This window comes from Miscanthus floridulus, chromosome 19 (genome assembly GCF_019320115.1).
Source record: "Miscanthus floridulus cultivar M001 chromosome 19, ASM1932011v1, whole genome shotgun sequence".
NCBI lineage: Eukaryota > Viridiplantae > Streptophyta > Magnoliopsida > Poales > Poaceae > Miscanthus > Miscanthus floridulus.
The window spans coordinates 28,533,920-28,555,657 of NC_089598.1; the positions used below are offsets into that span (position 1 = coordinate 28,533,920).

Consider the following 21,738-nt stretch of genomic DNA (forward strand, 5'->3'; position numbering starts at 1 on the left):
AGCGGTTGAAAAAATTATTAACCGAAACACAAATGCTATACAACACACGTGTGTTTTAACAAAAAAAAAATATATATATATGAATTTTTTAGAAAAAAAAAACACGACGAGCACACGCGGCAACGCAGCACCGACTGTCCTGAGCGACTTCTTTGCCTTGAGAATCGCGCCTAGCCAGGGGCTCCATGACGCGACGACCCAATGGAACCAACCGTTATGTGATTTGTCCTTCTATAGAAAAAAATTTATTTTCTGTGACATGTGATCTGTGGATCTATGATCTTGTGATTGTCTGAAGGTAGAAGAAGACAAAGGCTAGAGGTAGAAGAAGGACGGAGATGGTTGAATCTTAATCTTATGATAAAAAAATTAATATGTTAGAATTACATAAAACGGACAGTTGTTTGTACGGTAGACATATTCAAAAAGGGAATGCCCTTCTAGAAACAAAGGCGCTTTTCACCCGCTTCCCGGACCCGGCTCTCTCCTCCGCAATCATCGCTTCAAAGGCAAGCGAAAGCCGAGAGCCCAACCGAAACGACGACCCGCACCCGCGCGCCTCGCCTCGCCTGCGGTTTACAACCACCCATCCGGGCCCGCGCCCGCGCCAATGGCGAGCTCCACCACGCTCCGCTAGGTCTCCGCCCGCGGCGGTCGCCATGGCGTCGCGGCACCGGAATGCTTCTCCGGCGCCGGCGGGGAAGGACTCGCCGCAGCCTGCCTCGCCGGCAACCTCGCCGCGGCTTGCGGCGGAGTTCCCGCTCGACGCGCCCGAGGCCAAGGAGAGCGTGACCGTTACCGTCCGCTTCCGGCCGCTCAGGTTGGGTTGGGTCCCCTGCTTCGCCACACATGGCTGCAGTTTGTTCGTGTTATTATAATCGACCGGGTTCGGCTTTGGGCAATGCGGATTGATTTCGTTGGTGTGTTTTCTCTCTTTCTGCGTGTGTTAAGCTCGCGGGAGGTTCGGCTGGGGGAAGAGATCGCTTGGTACGCGGATGGGGACACCATTGTGCGGAGCGAGCAGAATCACAGCATCGCTTACGCGTACGGTATGTGCCCGATACCTGTTCCGGGTTTTCCGGGGATGGATGGATCACACTTCTGTTTATCGAAGAATTATAGTTACTCGTATGGATGCTTGGTTTGCGATTTGATGGGTTCCATCAACTTTGAAGTGGAAATGCGAGTTTGTAGCATCACAAGATACTACACTGCCAGTAGAATGAGTAATTTGTGACATTTTCTTTTCTTCTTTCTTTTTTTTTCTTGGTTGAGAAGAGTGATTTATGAGTCTGACTAGTGGAGATGTGGCACGTGAATGAATTTCTTGAGGCCGAGAATTAACATCTACTAGTCAACGGTTCACCTAGCTGTAGTTTTCAGCATAAATGGTTCAGGAGTGTATTCAGGTGGATCACAATATTACTGGACTTTATAATTTTAGTATGGAAGACAGTACTTAAATATCACAAACGGATGGAAGAAATATCATTTTTTTGGAAATGGGAAGCTTTATTAATTTCAAGAAAAATCATGTTGCTTCTTTTTTTCACTTAATTTTTCTTCGCCTGAGGCTAATACGAAATTCATATGAAGATCGAGTCTTCGGACCGACTACAACAACCCGACACGTATATGATGCTGCAGCTCTGCATGTTATCAGTGGTGCCATGGAGGGAATAAATGGTAATTGAAGTTCTGTTCTCTTGTCCATGTAGTATTTTTCCTTTGAATAACAGTCTAATATGCTTACAAGAATCAATGTTATTTTCTGGGCTTTTTTTAGTAAACTACAGCTTTTGAATTGTTTGATTGCTTTTTACTAAATGTTTGGGGTAGGTTGTGGAATCTGTGCACAATGTCAATTCATGTGAAAGTTCAACAACAAAGCCTTTAAATCCCAAACAAGTTGTAGTAGACTAAAGTTGAAACCCAGCAGAAATCATCAAGGTTCAGGCACGTAAATAGTTATTTTCCAAGCACTCCTATCTAAGGCTAAGTCTTTGGGTATATTTCATCCTTTCAAGTCTCCTTTTATTGCCTCTACCCAAGTCAACTTCGGTCTTTCTCTGCCTCTCTTCACGTTACTATCCTGGCTTAGGATTCCACTACGCACCGGTGCCTCTGGAGATCTCTGTTGGACATGTCCAAACCATCTCAACCGGTGTTGGACAAGCTTTTCTTCAATTAGTGCTACCCCTAATCTATCACGTATATCATCGTTCCGAACTCGATCCCTTCTTGTATGACCGCAAATCCAACGCAACATATGCATTTCCGCGACACTTATCTGTTGAACATGTCGTCTTTTCGTAGGCCAATATTCTGCATCATACAATATAGCAGGTCTAATCGCCGTCCTATAAAACTTGCATTTTAGCTTATGTGGTACCCTTTTGTCACATAGGACATCAGATGCTTTGCGCCACTTCATCCACCCTGCTTTGATTCTATAGCTAACATTTTCATCAATATCCCCGTCTCTCTGTAGCATTGATCCTAAATATCGAAAGATATCCTTCCTAGGCACTACTTGACCTTCCAAACTAATATTTTCCTCCTCCCGAGTAATAGTACCGAAGTCACATCTCATATATTCAGTTTTAGTTCTACTGAGTCTAAAACCTTTGGACTCCAAAGTCTCTTGCCATAACTCCAGTTTCTGATTCACTCCTGTCCGGCTTTCATCAACTAGCACTACATCATCCACGAAAAGCATACACCAAAGAATGTCCCCTTGTATGTCCCTTGTGGCCTCATCCATCACTAAGGCAAACAGATAAGGGCTCAAATCTGACCCTTGATGTAGTCCTATCCTAATCGGGAAGTCATCCGTGTCTCCATCACTTGTTTGAACACTAGTCACAACATTATTGTACATGTCCTTAATGAGCCCGATGTACTTCGTTGGGACTTTATGTTTGTCCAAAGCCCACCACATAACATTCCTTAATATTTTATCATAAGCCTTCTCTAAGTCAATAAAAACCATGTGTAGATCCTTCTTCTTCTCCCTATACCGCTCCATAACTTGTCTTATTAAGAAAATGACTTCCATGGTTGACCTTCCGGGCATGAAACCAAATTGGTTCATTGAGACCCGCGTTATTGCTCTCAAGCGATGCTCGATAACTCTCTCCCATAGCTTTATAGTATGGCTCATCAACTTAATTTCCCGGTAATTAGTACAACTTTAAATATTCCCTTTATTCTTGTTGATCGGTACCAATATACTTCTCCTCCACTCATCAGGCATCTTGTTCCATCGAAAAATATGGTTGAACAGCTTCGTTAGCCATACTATAGCTATATCCCCGAGGCATCTTCACACCTCGATTGGGATACCATCCGGTCCCGTCGTCTTACCTTCTTTCATCATTTTCAACGCCTCTCTGACCTCATATTCTTGGATTCTCCGCACAAAGCGCCTATTGGTGTCATCAAAAGAGTCATCCAACTGAAGTGTTGTGTCCGTATTCTCACCATTGAACAATTTGTCAAAATACTCTTATCATCGATGTCGGATCTTATCCTCCTTCACCAAGAGATGCTCCATTTCATCCTTAATGCACTTAACTTGGTTGAAGTCTCTTGTCTTTCTCTCACGAACCCTAGCCATTCTATAAATGTCCTTCTCTCCTTCCTTCGTACTCAAATGTTGGTAAAGATCTTCGTACGCTCTACCATTTGCCACACTTACAGCTCGTTTTGCAGTCTTCTTTGCCACCTTGTACTTCTCTATGTTATCCACACTCCTGTCATGGTACAAGCGTCTATAGTATTCTTTCTTCTCCTTAATAGCCCTTTGGACTTTCTCGTTCCACCACCAAGTATCTTTAGCCTCGCCTCTACTTCCTTTGGTTACTCCACACACCTCTGATGCCACCTTCCGAATGTTGGTTGCCATCTTCTTCCACATGTTGTTTATATCCTCTTCTTCCTTCTAAGAGCCCTCTTTGATAACCCTTTCCCTGAATACCTCTGATGTCTCCCCTTTCAGTTTCCACCACTTTGTTCTTTCAATCTTAGCTTGTTTATCCCTACGGGCACGCACCTGAAAACAAAAGTCTGCCACCAAAAGCTTATGTTGAGAAACAACACACTCCCCTGGTATCACCTTGCAATCCAAGCATGCTCGTTTGTCCTTTCTTCTTGCGAGGACAAAGTCAATCTGGCTAGAGTGTTGTCCGCTACTGAAGGTCACTAGATGAGATTCTTTCTTTCTAAAGAAAGTGTTGGCTATTATCTGGTCAAAAGCTACCGCGAAGTCCAGAACTTCCTCCCCCTCCTGATTCCTACTACCATACTCAAAACCTCCATGAACTTCCTTGAAACCTGCGCTTGTAGTACCTACATGCCCATTAAAATCTCCTTCTATAAAAAGCTTCTCACTACTAGGTACAGCTCTAATCAGACCATCTAAGTCTTTCCAGAACTGTCTCTTAGCACTCTCGTCGAGGCCTACTTGGGGGGCATATGCACTAATTACGTTCAAAACCATATCACCAACGACAAGCTTGACTAAGATAATCCTATCTCCTTGTCTTTTCACTCCCACCACATCATTCTTGAGGCTCTTATCAATCAAAACTCCTACTCCATTTCTAGTCGCGACTGTCCCTGTGTACCAAAGCTTGAAACCTGTATTGTCCACCTCTTTCGCCTTCTGACCCTTCCATTTAGTCTCTTGAACGCATAATCCATGTGAAAGTTCATTGATTGAAAATGCTTTTAGTACAGAGTTTATGAGATCATGGCACACTTGTTTTGTTATTGTTCATGAATAGTTTCCTTTTTTTTTGGTTGATAATTTTGACTTCACTGTCACAGGTACAATATTCGCATATGGAGTTACAAGCAGTGGGAAGACGCATACAATGCATGTGGGAAAACTTATTGCAATAATTTTTCTTTACTTAGTTTTACTTCTGTAGAGTGTATGTTTCTAGTCCTGTGCTTTGAAGCATGCTTCATGCTAACAACTAACATGCAAAAACCTGGAGTAAAATAGGTACAATTTAAACCTTTTGTTAAGTCGGTTTCTTGTACATTTTCCATGGGTGCAATCTAACGTTTTGCCTCCATTTCACATATAGATCTGGTGACGTTTTCAGCCTTTTGTTTTGTTTGTAACATCATGTGTTCTCACTGCTCATGTATAGTTTTTGGCTTGATGATCTGTGATATGTCCCTTTCCTAAAGCAAGATAGCTGCTGTCTTTGCCTTGAGCATATCATTTGTTGACAGCATTTCTCTTTCCCAACTTTGAATTAACTGTAGTGTGTACATGGTTGAAAACATTTCCTACGGTGCCGTTCGATGGCTTGTATTTGGACCGATTTTCTTCTTAATACAATGACACACAGCTCTGTTGTGTGTTCGAGAAAAAAAGAAAACATTTCTTACTTTCTCAGTATACACTATTTTTATGAGCAGGGAGATCAAAGATCCCCGGGGATCATACCTTTGGCTGTGAAAGATGCATTTAGTATAATACAAGAGGTATTGTTTGACATCAACATCTTCATTCTCTTTGGTTTTACATGATTGATGGCCTATTCGCTTGCATCTGTACCCAATTTATTTTTCTTCACAGACTCCAAATCGAGAGTTTCTTCTCCGTGTATCATACTTGGAAATCTATAATGAGGTCAGTCATCCCTAATTATGCTTACTCCACTGGTCATACTAGTAAACTGAGGGCAAAGGAGGAGGTGGGGAGGGGCTTTCACGTTTGTGCCCTTTGATTGTTTTAATGGTGCCAAGCCCAACTAAGGTTTACTTTCCAAAATAAATAGCAGAACAACATTAGGTTAATGCAGTTTTTGTTTTTTCTTCTGCTCATAGCTTCAGAACCTTGGGAAAAGAAACTGCTACCAAGTTGGTGAAAAGGGGTTTGTAGAAATACTTTTTTATTCATCAACATGACTTATGACTTATATGGTGTCTCATTGGTACTAGTATGGAATAGAAGCATAGCGTTAGGAGGTCACTGATCCATATTGCTAATTTGCTAGTAAGTTTGCAATAACATTTTGATACTAACAAAATGCCTGCCTTGTTTACTGATGTTTTTGCTCAGAGTTAGGAGTTGCATATTATGACCTACGTACCTGAAATTCATCTCTGAATGTCGTTATGTTGTTTGAACTCACTGACTGCTATAACTACCGTTCATCAACTTATCAACTAAATTGCATATGATTCTTCTGCTTTTATTTATATTGTATTGATTGAGAGGGTCATGTTTTATAGGTTGTCAACGATCTTCTTAATCCTTCAGGTCAGAACTTACGGATTTGGGAGGATCTTCAGGTTTGAAATATTTTTATTAGTATCTGAAGTCTATACATGCAACAGTCTTAACTAGTGAGAGTCAAATCTGAATTTGAATAGAATCTCATTGATTTCATGGCAACTAGCACATAGGCTGCAAATTGCTGAATATAACTATGGCATATGATGGTTTTGACTTTTGACAGTACAATGGATTGTTTATTACCAGGGAACATTTGTTGAGGGCATACAAGAAGAAGTGGTGTTGTCTCCTGCACATGCTTTGTCCCTTATTACAGCCGGAGAAGGTTATTTTTTTCATTATGGTTTAATTCTTTGTTTATTTCAGTATCCTGACTATCAGAGTATAAGCCTTAATAAGGCTTCATTTGTGGGGTTTCCACCATTTGAATTCTATGGCCTCTTGGTCGCTGAGCCATAAGGATGACTATTGTAACTAACAGCACCCTTCACCAGGGAAAAAGAATGTGAGAATGATTAATTATTTTATTGGATAATCCTTATATAGCAAACTCTTACCCACTCCTGTATCCCTTTATGAATTAGTTATATAACAAGCTACTGCAGTCATACTTCATAGCTGATGGTACAAAATGCAGTGAGAATCAATAATGGAAAACAAAATTCCACCTAACAAATGATTTTCTGTAGCATATGCTTTGTTTCTTATTCTTGTGAATCAATATGATTGTAAACAAAGCCGCTCCCCTGAATTGGTCGGAAAAAAAAAATGCTTGTAAACAATTATAGATACAGCAGGTTTATACCTTTTATTTATGAATTCAAAACTCTCCCTGTGGTCAAGTTTTTTAATGAATTATGAAAGTTCCTTTTTCCTTTTTAATCTTGAGTGAAGAGTTGTGTCTTGTCTTGGCATTCATCAATAGGAGTAAGATCTTGTGGTGCTCAAAGCTCATTGTGAACCAAAACTGCATCTAAGTTAAGTGATTACCTGTACTTTTATTGGTGTGCCAGCTATTTATTGAAGAGATATGTGACATTGGTTTACATTTCTCAGAATGCAATTTGATTTATATCTAATTACCCTTTTTTAGTAAGTGGTACTTTGGAATTTATTGATCACTAGGTTTTTTACGTTATTTCAAGAACACTTGACATATTTACTTAGAGTTTATTGTGTTTGTTCCACTTCCAGAACATAGACACGTTGGATCCACAAATTTCAATCTGCTAAGCAGCAGAAGCCATACAATTTTCACACTGGTAATAATGAAGCCTTTCATGTTACATTGAGATTCATGCACAGAGTTCAGCATCTTATTGAATATATGGGACTAAAGTTCTTGCATGGCTGCATTTCACATTGTAAAATCTCTAACACTGCTTAGTTTACTGTTTCATGTGTAGACAATAGAGAGCAGCCCCTGCGGTGTATCTAGTGAAGAGGAAGCAGTTACCTTCTCACAGCTGGTGGGATCATCTTCGTATTTCCTTTGTGTTTGTTTCTTCTGAAGTTCTGATCCATTCCTCTGCCTTGCCACTATAAATGATTCGAGATATATTACATATGCATTTCATTTACCAGTATAGTTGACTCTAGATATATGACACATCTACATTTCATTTACACTTGGCATCATATATTGTTTCATGTGCACTTCTAGTGTGCTCCGGCGGCCTACAGATTGGTTTCTTAGTTTTCTTGCTCATTTGCAGAACCTCATCGATCTGGCAGGTTCAGAGAGCTCAAGGGCCGAAACTACGGGAGCACGCCGGAAGGAAGGATCTTATATCAATAAAAGCTTGCTAACTCTTGGAACGGTAGGCCTCATTCTCTAATCAGTCTCAGATTATATGTCCCTGGTAGATGCTGTGTTCATGCAATCATGCTTTTGAGATTATGCATTGCTGCCTATGTATTATTTGTGCATATTGTGCATAGGTTAATTGTTTTCATTTTTATATTTCATATTTCAAACAAAAATGAGTTCATTAAAAGTCTGGAATTGGATGGATATATGTAACTATCCAAAGTCCCGAAACACAGGTTGCATCAATATATGCAGCATTTCGTTTTCCACTGACCAGAGACATTTATAAGCATGGAGACAACAATTGAGACTTGTGAGAAAAGATTTCCATAAGTATTTCTGCTTCATGTGATTTGTTAATGCTTCTCTACCCAATGGTTTATGGCCAATCTATTAAGCCAAGTCTATCTTTTTGTGTTCTTCTATTTGCAAGATGTTAGTTAACCATGTTGATAAAAGAAATTAGTTTGCATATTTCAGGTGATATCAAAACTGACTGATGGAAAAGCTACACATGTTCCATTTCGAGATTCCAAATTGACACGGTTACTACAGTCATCCTTAAGTGGACAGGGATGTGTTTCTGTAAGTTGCTTCTCAGGTTATTACTTAGATTAAGTTGTTATTATCTCAATCTTTTACATTTTGACTTCCTTGTTTGCAGCTAATATGCACTGTTACTCCAGCATCAAGCAATTCAGAAGAGACTCATAACACGTTAAAATTTGCCCACCGTGCAAAGCACATTGAGATTCAAGTATCACAAAACAAGGTGATTCTGCATATTTGTTTATCATAATTTTTTGCGAAAGAAGCTGAGCTAGCTCAGTGGTCGAGCTTGTGGATGTATACCCAGACCACCCAAGTTCAAGTCCTCAGCTGAGGCAAATTTGGGTGCCTATTTTCTTCTTGATAAAATGCCACCTAGTTCCTCCTCGGTTGGTTTTTTTATATATATATTTTTCCGCAACTTATTACCTTGCAATATAAATATTAGTACATTTGACTAATTATTTGTACTTGCAAAATGCAATTGTGGTTTGCAGATTATGGATGAGAAGTCTTTGATAAAGAAGTACCAGAATGAAATTTGCCAATTGAAGGAAGAGCTAGACCAACTGAAAAGGAGTATACTTTCTGGCACTCCTTCAAAAGATGCCACAGAAGACAATGTCGTTCTTTGGAAACAGAAGGTGATTGGTTTGTAATGCATTGTATTTTTGCATTCTTTTGGCTTTCACTTTATTTGTAGTTTCTGAAGGAAGTACTACCTTATCTGTTAACAAAATCTGGGTGAATTTTTCCTTTAGAATTAGTTAGCACTATTACCTAATACCTTATCTTCACTTCGTTGCCTCATTGGTGGATCCTAAGATTCTAACGAGAATTCCTCATCACTTGAAAAGCTAGAAGATGGTAATGTCAAACTCCAGTCTAGACTGGAACAAGAAGAGGCGGCTAAAGCTGCTTTGCTTGCGAGGATACAACATCTAACAAAGCTAATCCTGGTTTCCACAAAAGCAACTCAGACTCCTAGATTGTCTCAACGTCCTGGGCCAAGGAGAAGACATTCTTTTGGTGAAGAGGAGGTCTGACTGTTAAGATAACACTACCAAACTTTTCAGCTACTGTCAAATTGTATTTGTATGTATATTAATATATATTGTTTTTTCATTAGTTTTAGTGCATTAATTTCCCAGTTTTATCTGCTAAAACTGCAGTTGGCATGTCTCCCGCACAGAAGGCGAGATATCGTATTGGATGGTGAAAGCAATGATTTATTTGTTCCTATGGAAGGATTTGATGAAACAGTTGAAGCTTCTTCCAAAGGGGAGAATAAGAATCGCAAAGGGCTTCTTAACTGGTTCAAACTTCGGGTATACAAATCAGACACTATATAATCCACTGCATTGGCTATTCTCAGTATGGTGACAGTTAAGTACGACATGTAGCATTTCATCTAGTAACTGATGCCCAATACTCCTATGGCTGTATATGTGACACCATGAAGATTTAATTTTAAGGAATGTAAATTTTTGAAGCGTGTTAGATATATACAAGAACAGAAAAAGTAAGCAGATTGCATTCTTTTGTTGTGTATAGAACCTTGCTTACTAACATTTACATGCTGAACTGTAACCAGAAACATGACGGTAGTTCCAATGCTCCAAGCTTAGGTGGTGACCAATCTAGCCTGAGGAAAGCATCGACTGCCCCTTCGACACCCTTGGCAAATGGACTTAATTCTCAAACAGAGCAAGGGATGTCTAACTCTTTGCTTCCTGAGAATGTATCAGCTAACCTGCTGAGCGTTGACCATGAAGAATTTCATTCTGATGAACTTCATGGAGAAGAAGCTCCTTTGGTACACGATATGAGCACATCATTCTTTGTTTATTCTACTACACATCTAATCAGAACCAATGCAGGATACATAAATATTCTGGAAAGTTAACAATGTGATAAGTCTGTGTGCTAAAAAGTTCACTGCATTAAATGTATTGAATCCACCTAAGGTATTTCTTTTTCAGAAGCTACCAGCAGTGGTACCTGTAATGCCTTAAATAACCCAAATCAAAATTATTGAATCCACCTAAGGTATTTATTTTTTCAGAAGCTACCAGCAGTGGTACATGTAATGCCTTGATAACCCAAATCAAAATTTGAGTTGTTTTGTAGGATAAATTTTCAGTAGATGGCTGTCAATATGAAAGTAAACACACGAGTAGATAAAAGTACAATTTCCTTGTGCAATCAGCATTTGTTCATAATAAAAATAATACCATGTGCCAACAACTAAAAAGTTCTTAAGTCTATAAACTATTCTATCACTTGATCGACTCAAATGTCTCAGTATCTTGTTTGTTTTGAGTAATAGACAAATTGTGATGTTACCATCTGATACATGTCATTGTGACAGGTCACCAGAAAAACATCAGATCATGTTCTAAAGCGCCTCATGGAAGAAGCTGGAAGAAGCACAACGAATGGTCATATCGAGGTAATTTCCCTTTCTGCACATTCAGTATGTTATTGTAGGTTTTCTTGTTGAAAACCATAAACTGTATACATTTGAAGATGGAAATGAAAAAGGTCAGTGACGAGATTAAGGGCAAGCAGCAGCAGATAGCACATTTAGAAAGGCAGATTAAGGGGAAGCTTGACCAGTTAGAACATACACCGGTATATTATTTGCAGTCAATTAGTTTTCAATTACTTTGTCTCTGAATTGATACATATTAAACTGTTGCAATGATTTTCCAGTCTCACACTAAGCTACTGGAGCAGGTCAATGAGAAAGCATTTGAACTTGAGGTACCGAAACTCTTCTCAGAGCGTGCATTTTCTTATGTATTTTTACATTGGTTTATTAGGAAAATGGATCCAGAACGAAATAATGTATTTTTCATGAATATAAACATTTGCATTTTGCATATATTGGGGACCAGTATTTTCCCTTAAAAAGATGGATAGCAGTTTACCCTTGTTCATGGTGAACCTGGAGTTGGAGACAAAGGAATCAGAGTACCTAGAGTAGAGAACTAAAGCCCCCAAATGCTTCATGTTTAATTTTCTCATTCTTGCCTGTCCACCACACAACTAATTAGGAGTATTTAAGGTAACTTAATTTTCCCCTTAAGTGCATCATGGTTAATAAGCTCCCCTAGGATCCTTGACCCTCAAGAGGTGGCGAAGTGTTGAGAGAGACTTTTTTTCAGTGCTCGTGTGCCATTCTTGTTTTGCCTGTATTTACAAGGCTCCTTTTTTGTTTATTGCAGGTGAAGACAGCAGATAACAGAGTATTGCAAGATCAGCTACAGCAAAAGGTAACAGTTTGATTGTAAGTTAAGTTAACCAAAAAGCCCACAATCTTATGCCGTTCCACATTATCTTTTTATCAGACAACAGAGTGTCAGGCATTACAAGAAGCAGTTACCCACTTACACGAACAGCTTTCCCAAGCTCTCGAAGCTAATGATTTATTGTCAGAAAGCATCATATTTCAGCAGTACACAGACATCAGCCTTCAAAATGGATCGCAAGTTCACAAAGAAAATCCAGCATCTATAGATGTCTCTGATGAACTGCATCAAAAAGCAGAGCAGGTTTGCCTTTTCTCTGCACTATGGTTCAAAATCATTTTGATCAACTGTGGTTTTTTGTTGTAGTAGCTATTGTGCTAGACTTGAGGAATTTGAATTGGTCCAACATGACTATGTGAGACAGTGAGAGTATTATTATTATAAGTTTTTACATGTAACTAGCCTAATTTCTATGTGTTGCTAATGGGAAGCTGTAGCCACTAGGCAGGTATTTGGCACATAATTGGATTTGTACTGTATCTTATGATAAGAATTGTCTGAGATGTTGATCATAAAATTCTACTCTGCTATATTATTCAGAGCTACTAAAGTGCATAGAGCAGTGTTTTTTTTCGACCAATTAGTGCAAAGAGCAGTGTAATCAATAATATTTCTCTTGGTTAATAGTGATAAATGGTGCTTCGAGTAGGGGCATAAGAAGTGGCATTCTGCATTCACAGATGCTCTAACATTTAATGGTAATGCAGTGTCGTGAGCCTTTAATTGTGATAGGCTTTATTCAAGTCTGTACCTTTGTATCTGCTGAAAAAAATAAATGGTACCTTTGTTCATTTTTATGAAACATAACTACTAGTTACTAGTTGTCGCATCGTCTTTGCTTATCACATGTTTGGAGTCAGTGGCAATGGCCTTCTTCACCTCCATGGGTGGCCTTATGTCTTTAGGATTACAAACTAATTTTATTTGGCTTGTGAGTGTTATTGTTCTAAGCATTTGTGTCCTGTAATAATTTTGGTCTGATTTCTCGCTTGTGAGGATAAAGCTGGTCTTCCATTATCTAAAAAAAGTTGTCTTGCCAATTGAAAAATTTGCTAAGCGCGTTTTTTCATGATCCATTTATCTAATACCATCACCCCAGTTGACTAATTTGTTCAATTATATCACTTATTTTGGTATTTTAACTGGTTAGATTAACATTATATATTCTCTCGTCAGTCAGATATTGATGAACTGAAGCAAAGATTGTGTGAGCTCACTGAGGCCAAAGCTCAACTAGAGGCCCACAATCAGAAGCTGCAAGAGGAAAGCATGTACGCAAAAGGCCTGGCCTCGGCTGCAGGCGTGGAACTGAAAGCACTGTCTGGGGAGGTCACCAAACTCATGGACCACAACAAGAGGCTCGCGAACGAGTTGGCTTTAGCAAGAAATTCAACACAACGACGAGTGAGCAATGGTCAAAGGGTTGGTAGAAGGGATAGCTACAATAAACGTCTTGACCCAGGTAGTAGAAGAGATGTTCATGCTAGCTATGAGAGGGAACAAGCTCTGGAGGTCATGCTTATGGGGAAGGACCAAAGAGAGTTGGAGCTCCAGAAGAAAGTCGAGGAGTCGAAGCAGAAGGAAGCCTTCCTGGAAGGAGAGCTTGCGAACATGTGGGTTCTTGTGGCGAAACTGAAGAAGGGTCAGGTGAACCAAGATGATGTCGATGCCAAACCCTAGAGAAGATCATGACAGAAATAATCATCGAATCAGCTGAGCCCTTCAGCATTGCAGTTTCCTTGTCTGTGGTGGTTTGCACCAGTGTGAATCCATGTATCTATATTGGCTGTAAATAGCTGGATTGGAATAATTGTGTGCTGTATATAACACTCAGAATTGTCATGCCTGGCTGGTTTGTTGAGGACTTTCAACAATTATACGGTAGATAGATTGTTGTGTGGATACAAATGAAAGCCTGATAATGCATCTGCCTCCAAAGCAAGTGTCGAACTTATGAAACCACAGTTTGCATTTTGAAGACTAAGCCATTTGAACATATCGGTACAGTGATGAAACGGTTAGTTGCCTGATCTGATCACCTCTCATTTTGAATCATCCTTTCCTCTTGGCTTGTTCATTCATCATTTATTTATTTTTATTTATTTTTAACCTCTACAAACCGGCTAAGGTGGCCTCCCAGGCTATCCATGGTAGCAAAATTAGCGTCCGATTCTGTTCTAACAACGCTGGTTTACCCCCACGGTGATACACTGTATAGGCCCACGCATCAATCTCCACTAATAATTCACCGGTTCAAAACTTGTCTACAACTACCCCGTGGAGTGTCTCCCGCAGTCATGACCCAGGAAATAACTCATTAGAAAAGAACGGACGATATCCTCTAAGCTCTCCTTTCTCTTGCTCACTCAAATCCAACGGTCCAGGTTCTTTGATCACGTCATGTCTATGATTGTCAGCAATAGTGTTCCTATATAACACTATGTATGCTTCAACACCTCTATAACTAATCTCTTATATTGTATATATTCTTCCGATGCTCTTAATTGCCGTAATAAAACTCCCACTACTACAAAAACGAATTTGCGCAGCGTCACCAAAATAGCCTCCATGGCGGGCACAATTTTTGCCCGCTGCGATTAATGCCCATGATTTACCGAGGCGGGCCTTTTTTATTTACCGAGGCGGACGTTTTTGTCCGCCACGGTAAATAGATTTACCGTGGCGAGCGTCTTAAGATGTCCGCCACGGAAAATACCCTATTTTCCGCGGCGGACGTCTTAAGGTGCCCGCCACGGTAAATCGATTTACCGTGGCGGGCATTTTATAAGGCCCGCCGCAGTAAATACTGCCCGATCCAGAGCCCAGATACGATCCAATTCTGAGGTCGCGTATATATACAAGAGCCTAGGGTTTCACTGTGAGTCCTCAGCGCCGCACCACACTTCTCTCCCTCGCCCCTGCCCTACCCCTGCTCTCTCGCGCCGCACAAATCTCTCTCCCCTGCCCTACACTCCTCCCGGCGGATCTCCTCCCTCCGCTCCTCTCTCCCCGGCGATGCGCCCCCTCCCCTCCTCTCCCTGGCAGCGCTCAGCTCGGTGAGGCTGGGCGGCGGCGAGGTGCGCTCGCGGCGCTCGGTGAGGCAAGGCGCGCGCGGCGGCGCTCGGTGAGGCGAGGCGAGGCAGGGAGGCGGCGAGGCGCGCTCGACTCGGCGAGGCGCGCGCGGCGGTGCTCGGCGAGGTGAGGCGAGGCAGGGCGGCGGCGAGGCGCGCTCGGCGAGGCCCGCGTGGCGGCATCTACGGTGGATCCAGGGCGCCCGGTATGTCTCTCCCTCTCTCTCCCACCCTCTCTCTCTCCTCTCAGTCCTCCCTCATCTCTCTCTCTCTCTCATAGGCGAGGTGCTGCGCGGCGCAGGGACGGGCACACGGCGGCGGATCCAGGCGGCCGCGTCGACTCCCTGCGACGTGGATCCACACGACAGCGGATCCAGAGTGGATGCATGGATCTAGGCCGGCCGCGTCGACTCCCTACTCCCGCGACGTGGATCCACATGGCGGCAGCATGGATCCATGGCAAGACGGCCCCAACCTGCGGCGTCGGCGCAGATCCGACGGCGGATCCGGCGAGGAGGAGACCCCGGCGGTGGATCCAGCGAGGTGCGGTGGCTCCAGTATTGGGCTGGGACGGGCTCATCGATGGGCTCGAGAATGGGCTCGCCGGCAGGATCCTGTTTTTTTTTTGTTTTTTTTTAACGATTAACCGCGGCGGTCATCCTAACGTGCCCGCCGCGGTAAACCGATTAACCGCAGCGGGCAAAGCGGCCCGCCGCGGGAAGGCCACGATTTACCGTGACCTTTCGGCGCTGGCGGACTCGTTTGCCCGCTGCAGGAAAGCTAATCCGCCCGCCGCCAAAAACGTTTCTGTAGTAGTGTCCACATATATTTTTATGAATTTTAACTGTCAATAGACCGCGCGCAAGGGCGCGCACACCATACTAGTCATATGTAAAGTAGTGGTCCCTACTCAATTCAATGCAATAATAACAACAATTTTATTTAGGGTAATACTCTGGTCAGGACATCAGATTGTCTAGACGTTGCGTTCGCGGGCTGCGGCACCAGCCTAACAACCCAACTGGCGTATCCCTTTGTACACTCGCCTCTAACCTTATCCTGCTGCTCCATTCTCCAGAAGGCTCTCCAGCGCACGCAAAATCATGCTCCACTGCGACCGCGCTTCGCGACGCCACACCCGTGGGGTTCCTCCGTTGTCTGCTGGCATCTCCAACGCCCCCCCCTCGGAGTCCGTAATCCACGGTGCCCCGTGGCCAGCTGTCGCCCCATCACGCTCCCCTGGCTGGTCCGCAGCTGCCCCCTACTCGGTCCGTGCCAAGGCTACGGTGTCCCCTAGCCGATTCGCCGACGATGTGAAGCTCCATCGCCAGGCTCGAAGAAACGGAGGGCAGCTCCGCTCCGTCCGCCGCCCCATAGCACCGCTTGGCCGGTCCGCAGCTGCCCTTGCTCGGTCTGCTCCAAGGCTACGGTGTCCCTTGGCTGGTCCGCTGACAACACAAAGCTCCATCACCGGGCTCGAAGAAACGGAGGGCTGCTCCGCTTCGGCCGCCGCGCTCGACGGCTATCGCGCCCCCTAGCCAGTCGCTCCACGCCACCGGTGAGCTCTAGGTCGATGAACCTCCATTTCTCCCAAGCAGCAAAGAGATGTTGCGCTCATAGCGCATGTTGCAAGCGTACATTTTAAATGTTTCAGATGTTTCAGATGTATGTTGCAAGTGTTTTATACGGATTTTGCAAAAATAGATCGGGATGTTGCATTTGTTGCAATGGTTTGTACACGTATGTTGTAAAGCGTATGTTCCCAATATTTCATCTGTTTTTCAGACGTATGTTGCAAGTGTGTTTATCTGGATTTTGCATATGTTTCACACATATGTTGCAAGTGTTTTATTTGGATGTTGCTTATGTTTTGCTATGGTTTCAAGTGTTCTTCAGGTGTTTTTTGCAAGAGTTTCATTTATCTTCTTTCATATGTTGCAAGTGTTGCATCTGGATGTTCCAAAAGTAGATCCGATGTTGCACATGTTGCTATGGCAATGCACGCGTGTTTTAAGCGTATATTTCAAATGTTTCATCTGTTTCAGACGTACGTTGCAAATGTTTCATTTGAATGTTTCATCATGCTACTGCCAGTGCGCCGCCGTAGGTCACTGTGCCGCCGTGGGTCACCGCATCACGCGCCTGTTGGTGGTGGTCGTGTTGTTGCTGCTGCGTGCATGAAGGCATGTGAAACAGAGCAGGCTCGGGGTGGTCCCCACACATGCGTGGGCCCCGCGCGGCCTCTGGAGCGGGATGGGTGCATCGGGCGCCGGTTTGGGAGCACCGTTCGATGCTAACGCCTTGGATTGGACGTCCAGACGCTAGCAAATCTCTTTTATTTAACTTAACGACAGCAGCTCATTCAATCCTACAACCCATGCATGCACTAACATGGGTAGTAAAATTGCAATTCTTTTTACTACCTCCCAGTTAAAAAAAGAGCTCACCTGAATAAAATTGCAATACTATTCAGCAGCTAGGCTGCAAAATAATGTGGTCCTATATAATTGTTATTTTTGGCAAAGAATAAATAAGGAAAGTTTTGATTAAAAGGTATTTTTTAGATCTAAGTGATCATGCGTGATCCATTTGAATACAGTGCAGGCTCCATCACACGCCGATGCATCAAACTAGCACGGATGGAATGGAACTCGTGGTGCATGTTTAACTACATATGCTGATTCGTGGTTGACCACTATCTACACTAATAATGCTATATATGTTAATATTATGACACTGAAGCAGGCGCATATCAGATCATCTCCTTTAATTTATCGGAACGTGTTGTAGCCACTCTTTGAGAAAACCAAGATGATCGATATCATCGAGGGGATCGGATGTGCCCAACATTAACAAACGATCTCTTAGAAAACCGTATCTTTGACATAACTAGTCTGAGCCTGTGAGGCCAGCTCCACGTTAACCCACTAATTGGCATTGCATATCATCTCGCCTCAACTACGTATCAATTATCATGGCACGGAGGGCACTCCATCTTGCATTCATTCTATATATTTTTAGTTTGGCTAAATCTACAGCACCCCACATTAGCTGATAGGAGGTACTATTTTAAACAAATCAGAGCCATTGATTTTTTTTTAGATTTCACAAATTAATTAACTAAAAAAGAGAAGAAAAGAAAACTGCTAAATCTTGTATACAAACATAAGGGCTTCAGTGCTACGATAGTATTGTGACGTGACATTCAGTTTCGGTAGATTTTAGTGACGATTATATGGTCAGAACATAGTCTCTTCTAATTATTGAAAAATTAGGCCGATACGGAATTACATGTGGTGGTGCTCGGTCCTGAAAAAAGAAAAAAATGGAAAAGGAGGGTAGGAGCAATGGCCTGCGAGGTACGGAAATGGATGTCTGGAAATCCGAATTATCAGAATCCGTATCCACTAAAACGTGTAATATGGACATTTGTATTCATTTATAATGTGTATACCAAATAGATGTATCCGAATCCTTTTTTCAATATTTTTCTCTATTCGGTTCTAGATCCGTATTTGACAAAAATATGGACATTTATCCACATCCACGAAGAACAAGGTATAATGAATCTTTTGAAAAGTTTTCTTCCATGACTAGTGACTAATAATTATTTAATTTCAAAATTAGTAATGATATATTGAAACTATTTAGTAGTATATCTATAAGTAACCTTTCATATTTATTTAATACTATTAATGATATATAAACATTAAATTAATTCTAGTATTTTCTAATTTAGTTTAAATATAATATATTTGTTGTTGCAAATTATTTTAATACTTTAATTTATTTTTTGTTGACATAAATTATTTTATATAATTTATAATTTCATGATAAATATTATATATATAACAATTGATTAATTTATATATTTAATTATTAAATATTTATTGATAACTATATTATTTTTCTGTTAGCTATTATTGTCTATGTTATATACCTATACATACTTGTTTAATAATTTTATAATTACAAAAAATGATAAAGAAAAATATTATCCATTATAGTTTAGTTCACTTTGATATTGGAGATTATTAGAAGTATACTTTAATTTTTATTTCACTTTGGTTATCGACGAATTTAGTATTAAAAATTTATTCATCTATGTTGAATTTAACAATATGCAATTTGAGTTGAATTGAGTAAATATCCGAATAGAAATCAGAAACATCTGCGAACACAAGGTTGACAAGTACCCTTGTGTGTTCGTTTTGTGATGAGTGATTGTCAATGTGATCCACGAAGTAGGTTGAGTGGTGACTAATCCTACCATGGCGAAAGCTATGTGTGCGACATGTCTTTTGGCTTGTGTTGTGCAGGTGTGGAGCTCGGATGCGGTGGTCGACGGCGAGGTGAAGGTCAAGGAGGACGTGCCGTGCCGACAGACCGGGAGCGGTGAAGGACGGACGTGAGGCTTGGACCGAGGGACCCAGAGGCCGGGTGACTAGCCACGGTGGCTGACACTTGGGACATCGACAAGTGCAAGAAGACATGGAGTGACGGTGTTGACCGGGTCAAGACGGCGGACGCGTGAGTCGAGCGAGGCTCAGGAGGACTTGGCGGGCCGGCCGGTCGAGGACGGCGGTGACACGCGTCGGATGGCGGGGGACGCGTATGGAGTACGCTACTCGCGGACGGTTTGATGGTTTGGACCTCAAAACCATCGGATGGACGGTTTACGGGTTTGGGCCTCAAAACCCGGGCGGAGGTTCCGAGGAGGGACGGACGGCACGTGGCGGCATCGGGGAGTTCGCGTCGAGGCGAAGCTACCGGTGAGAAGGCGCGGTGGCCGTCGGATCAAGATTACACCGGGTTGGACAACAACGCCCTTGGGCTTAGTGGTTCAACTCATTTGTATCCAGGGGCAAAACTGGGAATGTGTAATAGCCCTGTTAAATAGGATGAGGGAGCCCCCATCTCTCTCACCTCCTCCAGTTTTCATTTTCTCCTTTAGGGTTTCTTCCTCTAGTTTGCTTCCATGTATGAGAGAGGTCCACAACTCAAATTGTGACTTGGTTTTGAAGGAATCGGTGGCCGTAACCACCGTATGTCCTCCGGGATTCATGATTTAGTTGTGTTCTTGATGTGATTTTGGTGTTCTTCACGAGCTCCTTTTGTCCCTTCTTGTTTCCCCTCTCGTTTCTTCGATTTGGGACGGTTTTGGTTCGTTCTTGTTGCCTTGGATCGATCAGTGACATGAGTAGAAGCTTTCCACCGAAGGAAATCCACTAATTCCTCACGAGATCGCAGATCCGGGCAATTTTAGTTCTTGACCTATTTCTTGGGGGTTTTCTTCAATTCCTTCGATTCACGGAGTTAGAGTTTGTCTCGGGCTATGATCTTTTAGAGGTTGCCTTTCTACTCGCTTGTGAACTCTTGTGCAAAATTTCAAGTCATTTGGAGTTGATTTGATCAAGTTATGGCTTGATTTAATTTTTCCTGAGAAACTGCTCGTTCATACCGGACGTGTCCGATATCATACCGGACGTGTCCGATATTTCTCACTTTGGAGTTTTGAGCTAAAATTTTGTGGAGGCCTTCCCTTGGTGTCTAAAGAGCTATGGTTAAAATTTCATGATTTTTGGACACCGTTTGATGGGGTTTTGGATTTTTCTCTTTTGGTCAGCTTGCTGCTGAAAATCTCGGACGTGTCCGATATCATACCGGACGTGTCCGGAAAATACCGGACGTGTCCGATATAATACCGGACGTGTCCGATATTTACAGGAGCAGTGCTGTTTTCTTTTGGGAGTTTGCTCGTTTGGGCTTTGATCTGTGTTCCGTTTGCTCTGTGGTGACCCGCTGTGTTCTGAGGGAGCATCCACCCTTCTCTAGGGTCGTGGTCATCAAGTCTTTCGTGTATGCTTTTTGGGGATTGATGTTGGGACAGTGGTCGAAGATTTTGAAAGAAATTTGAGGCTCCCATTCACCCCCCCCTCTGGTCGCCGTTTCCGGTCCTTCAATTGGTATCAGAGCCGGTTAAGGATCATTCCACCTTAATCGGTCCGTGATCCACGAAGGCGACATGGAGCGTGGTTCTGGCAAACCACCGCACTTCGATGGGTCAAACTATCCTTATTGGAAGATCCGCATGTCTGCGCATCTCCAGGGGATTGATTGGCTCGTCTGGGAAATTTGCGAGGATGCTACTTACGTTGTGCTCCCTACCGCGGCCCGTACCACCCAGGATCACAAGGATCGGCACAACGCAAATAGCAAAGCTCGCAGTGTGCTTTTCTCGAGTCTTTCGCTTTCTGAGTTCGAGCGTGTCTCCGATTGTACTACAGCTCGAGAGATCTGGGTGAGGCTTCAGAGCTATCACGAGGGGACCGCACAGATCAAGACCAGACTCTACGAGACGTACAAGCGCGAGTACGAGAACTTCTCTCAGCTTGATGGCGAGTCCATCGATGCCATGTTTTCCCGCTTTCAGACTATCGTCAACAAAATGAAAGCGAACAAGGCCAACCTACCTTATAGTGATCATGAGAGGGCGCTCAAGCTTCTCTATGCCCTTGATCGAAAGGTATGGGATGTGAAGGTGTCGGCGATCATCGAGTCCGCCAACTACGACACCCTCACCGTTGACGAGCTTTTCAGCAAGCTCAAGTCCACAGAGATCGACTACCAAACCCAAGCCAAGCTCAAGAATCCCTCTGCACCAACCATGGCTTTGGTCTCAGGTAGTGGTTCAAGTTCATTGACTAACCCTTCACAAGCTTCTTTCTCTTTGTC

The 21,738-nt window shown here is 42.5% G+C and overlaps 1 protein-coding gene across 4 annotated transcripts; it reads left to right on the forward strand.

Annotated features, from left to right (window-relative positions):
* The first annotated feature begins 483 nt into the window (after positions 1 to 483).
* Positions 484 to 13,926, forward strand: LOC136527574 (kinesin-like protein KIN-7D, chloroplastic). Of its 4 annotated transcripts, none has more exons than XM_066520358.1 (23): positions 484 to 820; positions 952 to 1,049; positions 1,597 to 1,686; positions 4,831 to 4,883; positions 5,437 to 5,502; positions 5,597 to 5,650; positions 6,256 to 6,315; positions 6,506 to 6,584; positions 7,454 to 7,521; positions 7,666 to 7,728; positions 7,975 to 8,079; positions 8,550 to 8,654; positions 8,734 to 8,841; positions 9,116 to 9,262; positions 9,476 to 9,658; positions 9,791 to 9,946; positions 10,213 to 10,434; positions 10,990 to 11,070; positions 11,148 to 11,252; positions 11,334 to 11,384; positions 11,849 to 11,896; positions 11,979 to 12,175; positions 13,109 to 13,245. In XM_066520358.1, exons 1-22 carry the CDS (start codon positions 660 to 662, stop codon positions 12,138 to 12,140), a joined length of 2,265 nt encoding a protein of 754 aa, XP_066376455.1. In that variant the 5' UTR covers positions 484 to 659; the 3' UTR covers positions 12,141 to 12,175; positions 13,109 to 13,245. The 4 variants fall into 4 exon arrangements, with proteins under 4 accessions (XP_066376455.1, XP_066376454.1, XP_066376452.1 ...); XM_066520355.1 differs by having other exon boundaries at positions 487 to 820; positions 11,972 to 12,175; positions 13,109 to 13,925; XM_066520357.1 differs by lacking the exon at positions 10,213 to 10,434 and having other exon boundaries at positions 486 to 820; positions 11,972 to 12,175; positions 13,109 to 13,926.
* Positions 13,927 to 21,738: the final 7,812 nt, after the last annotated feature.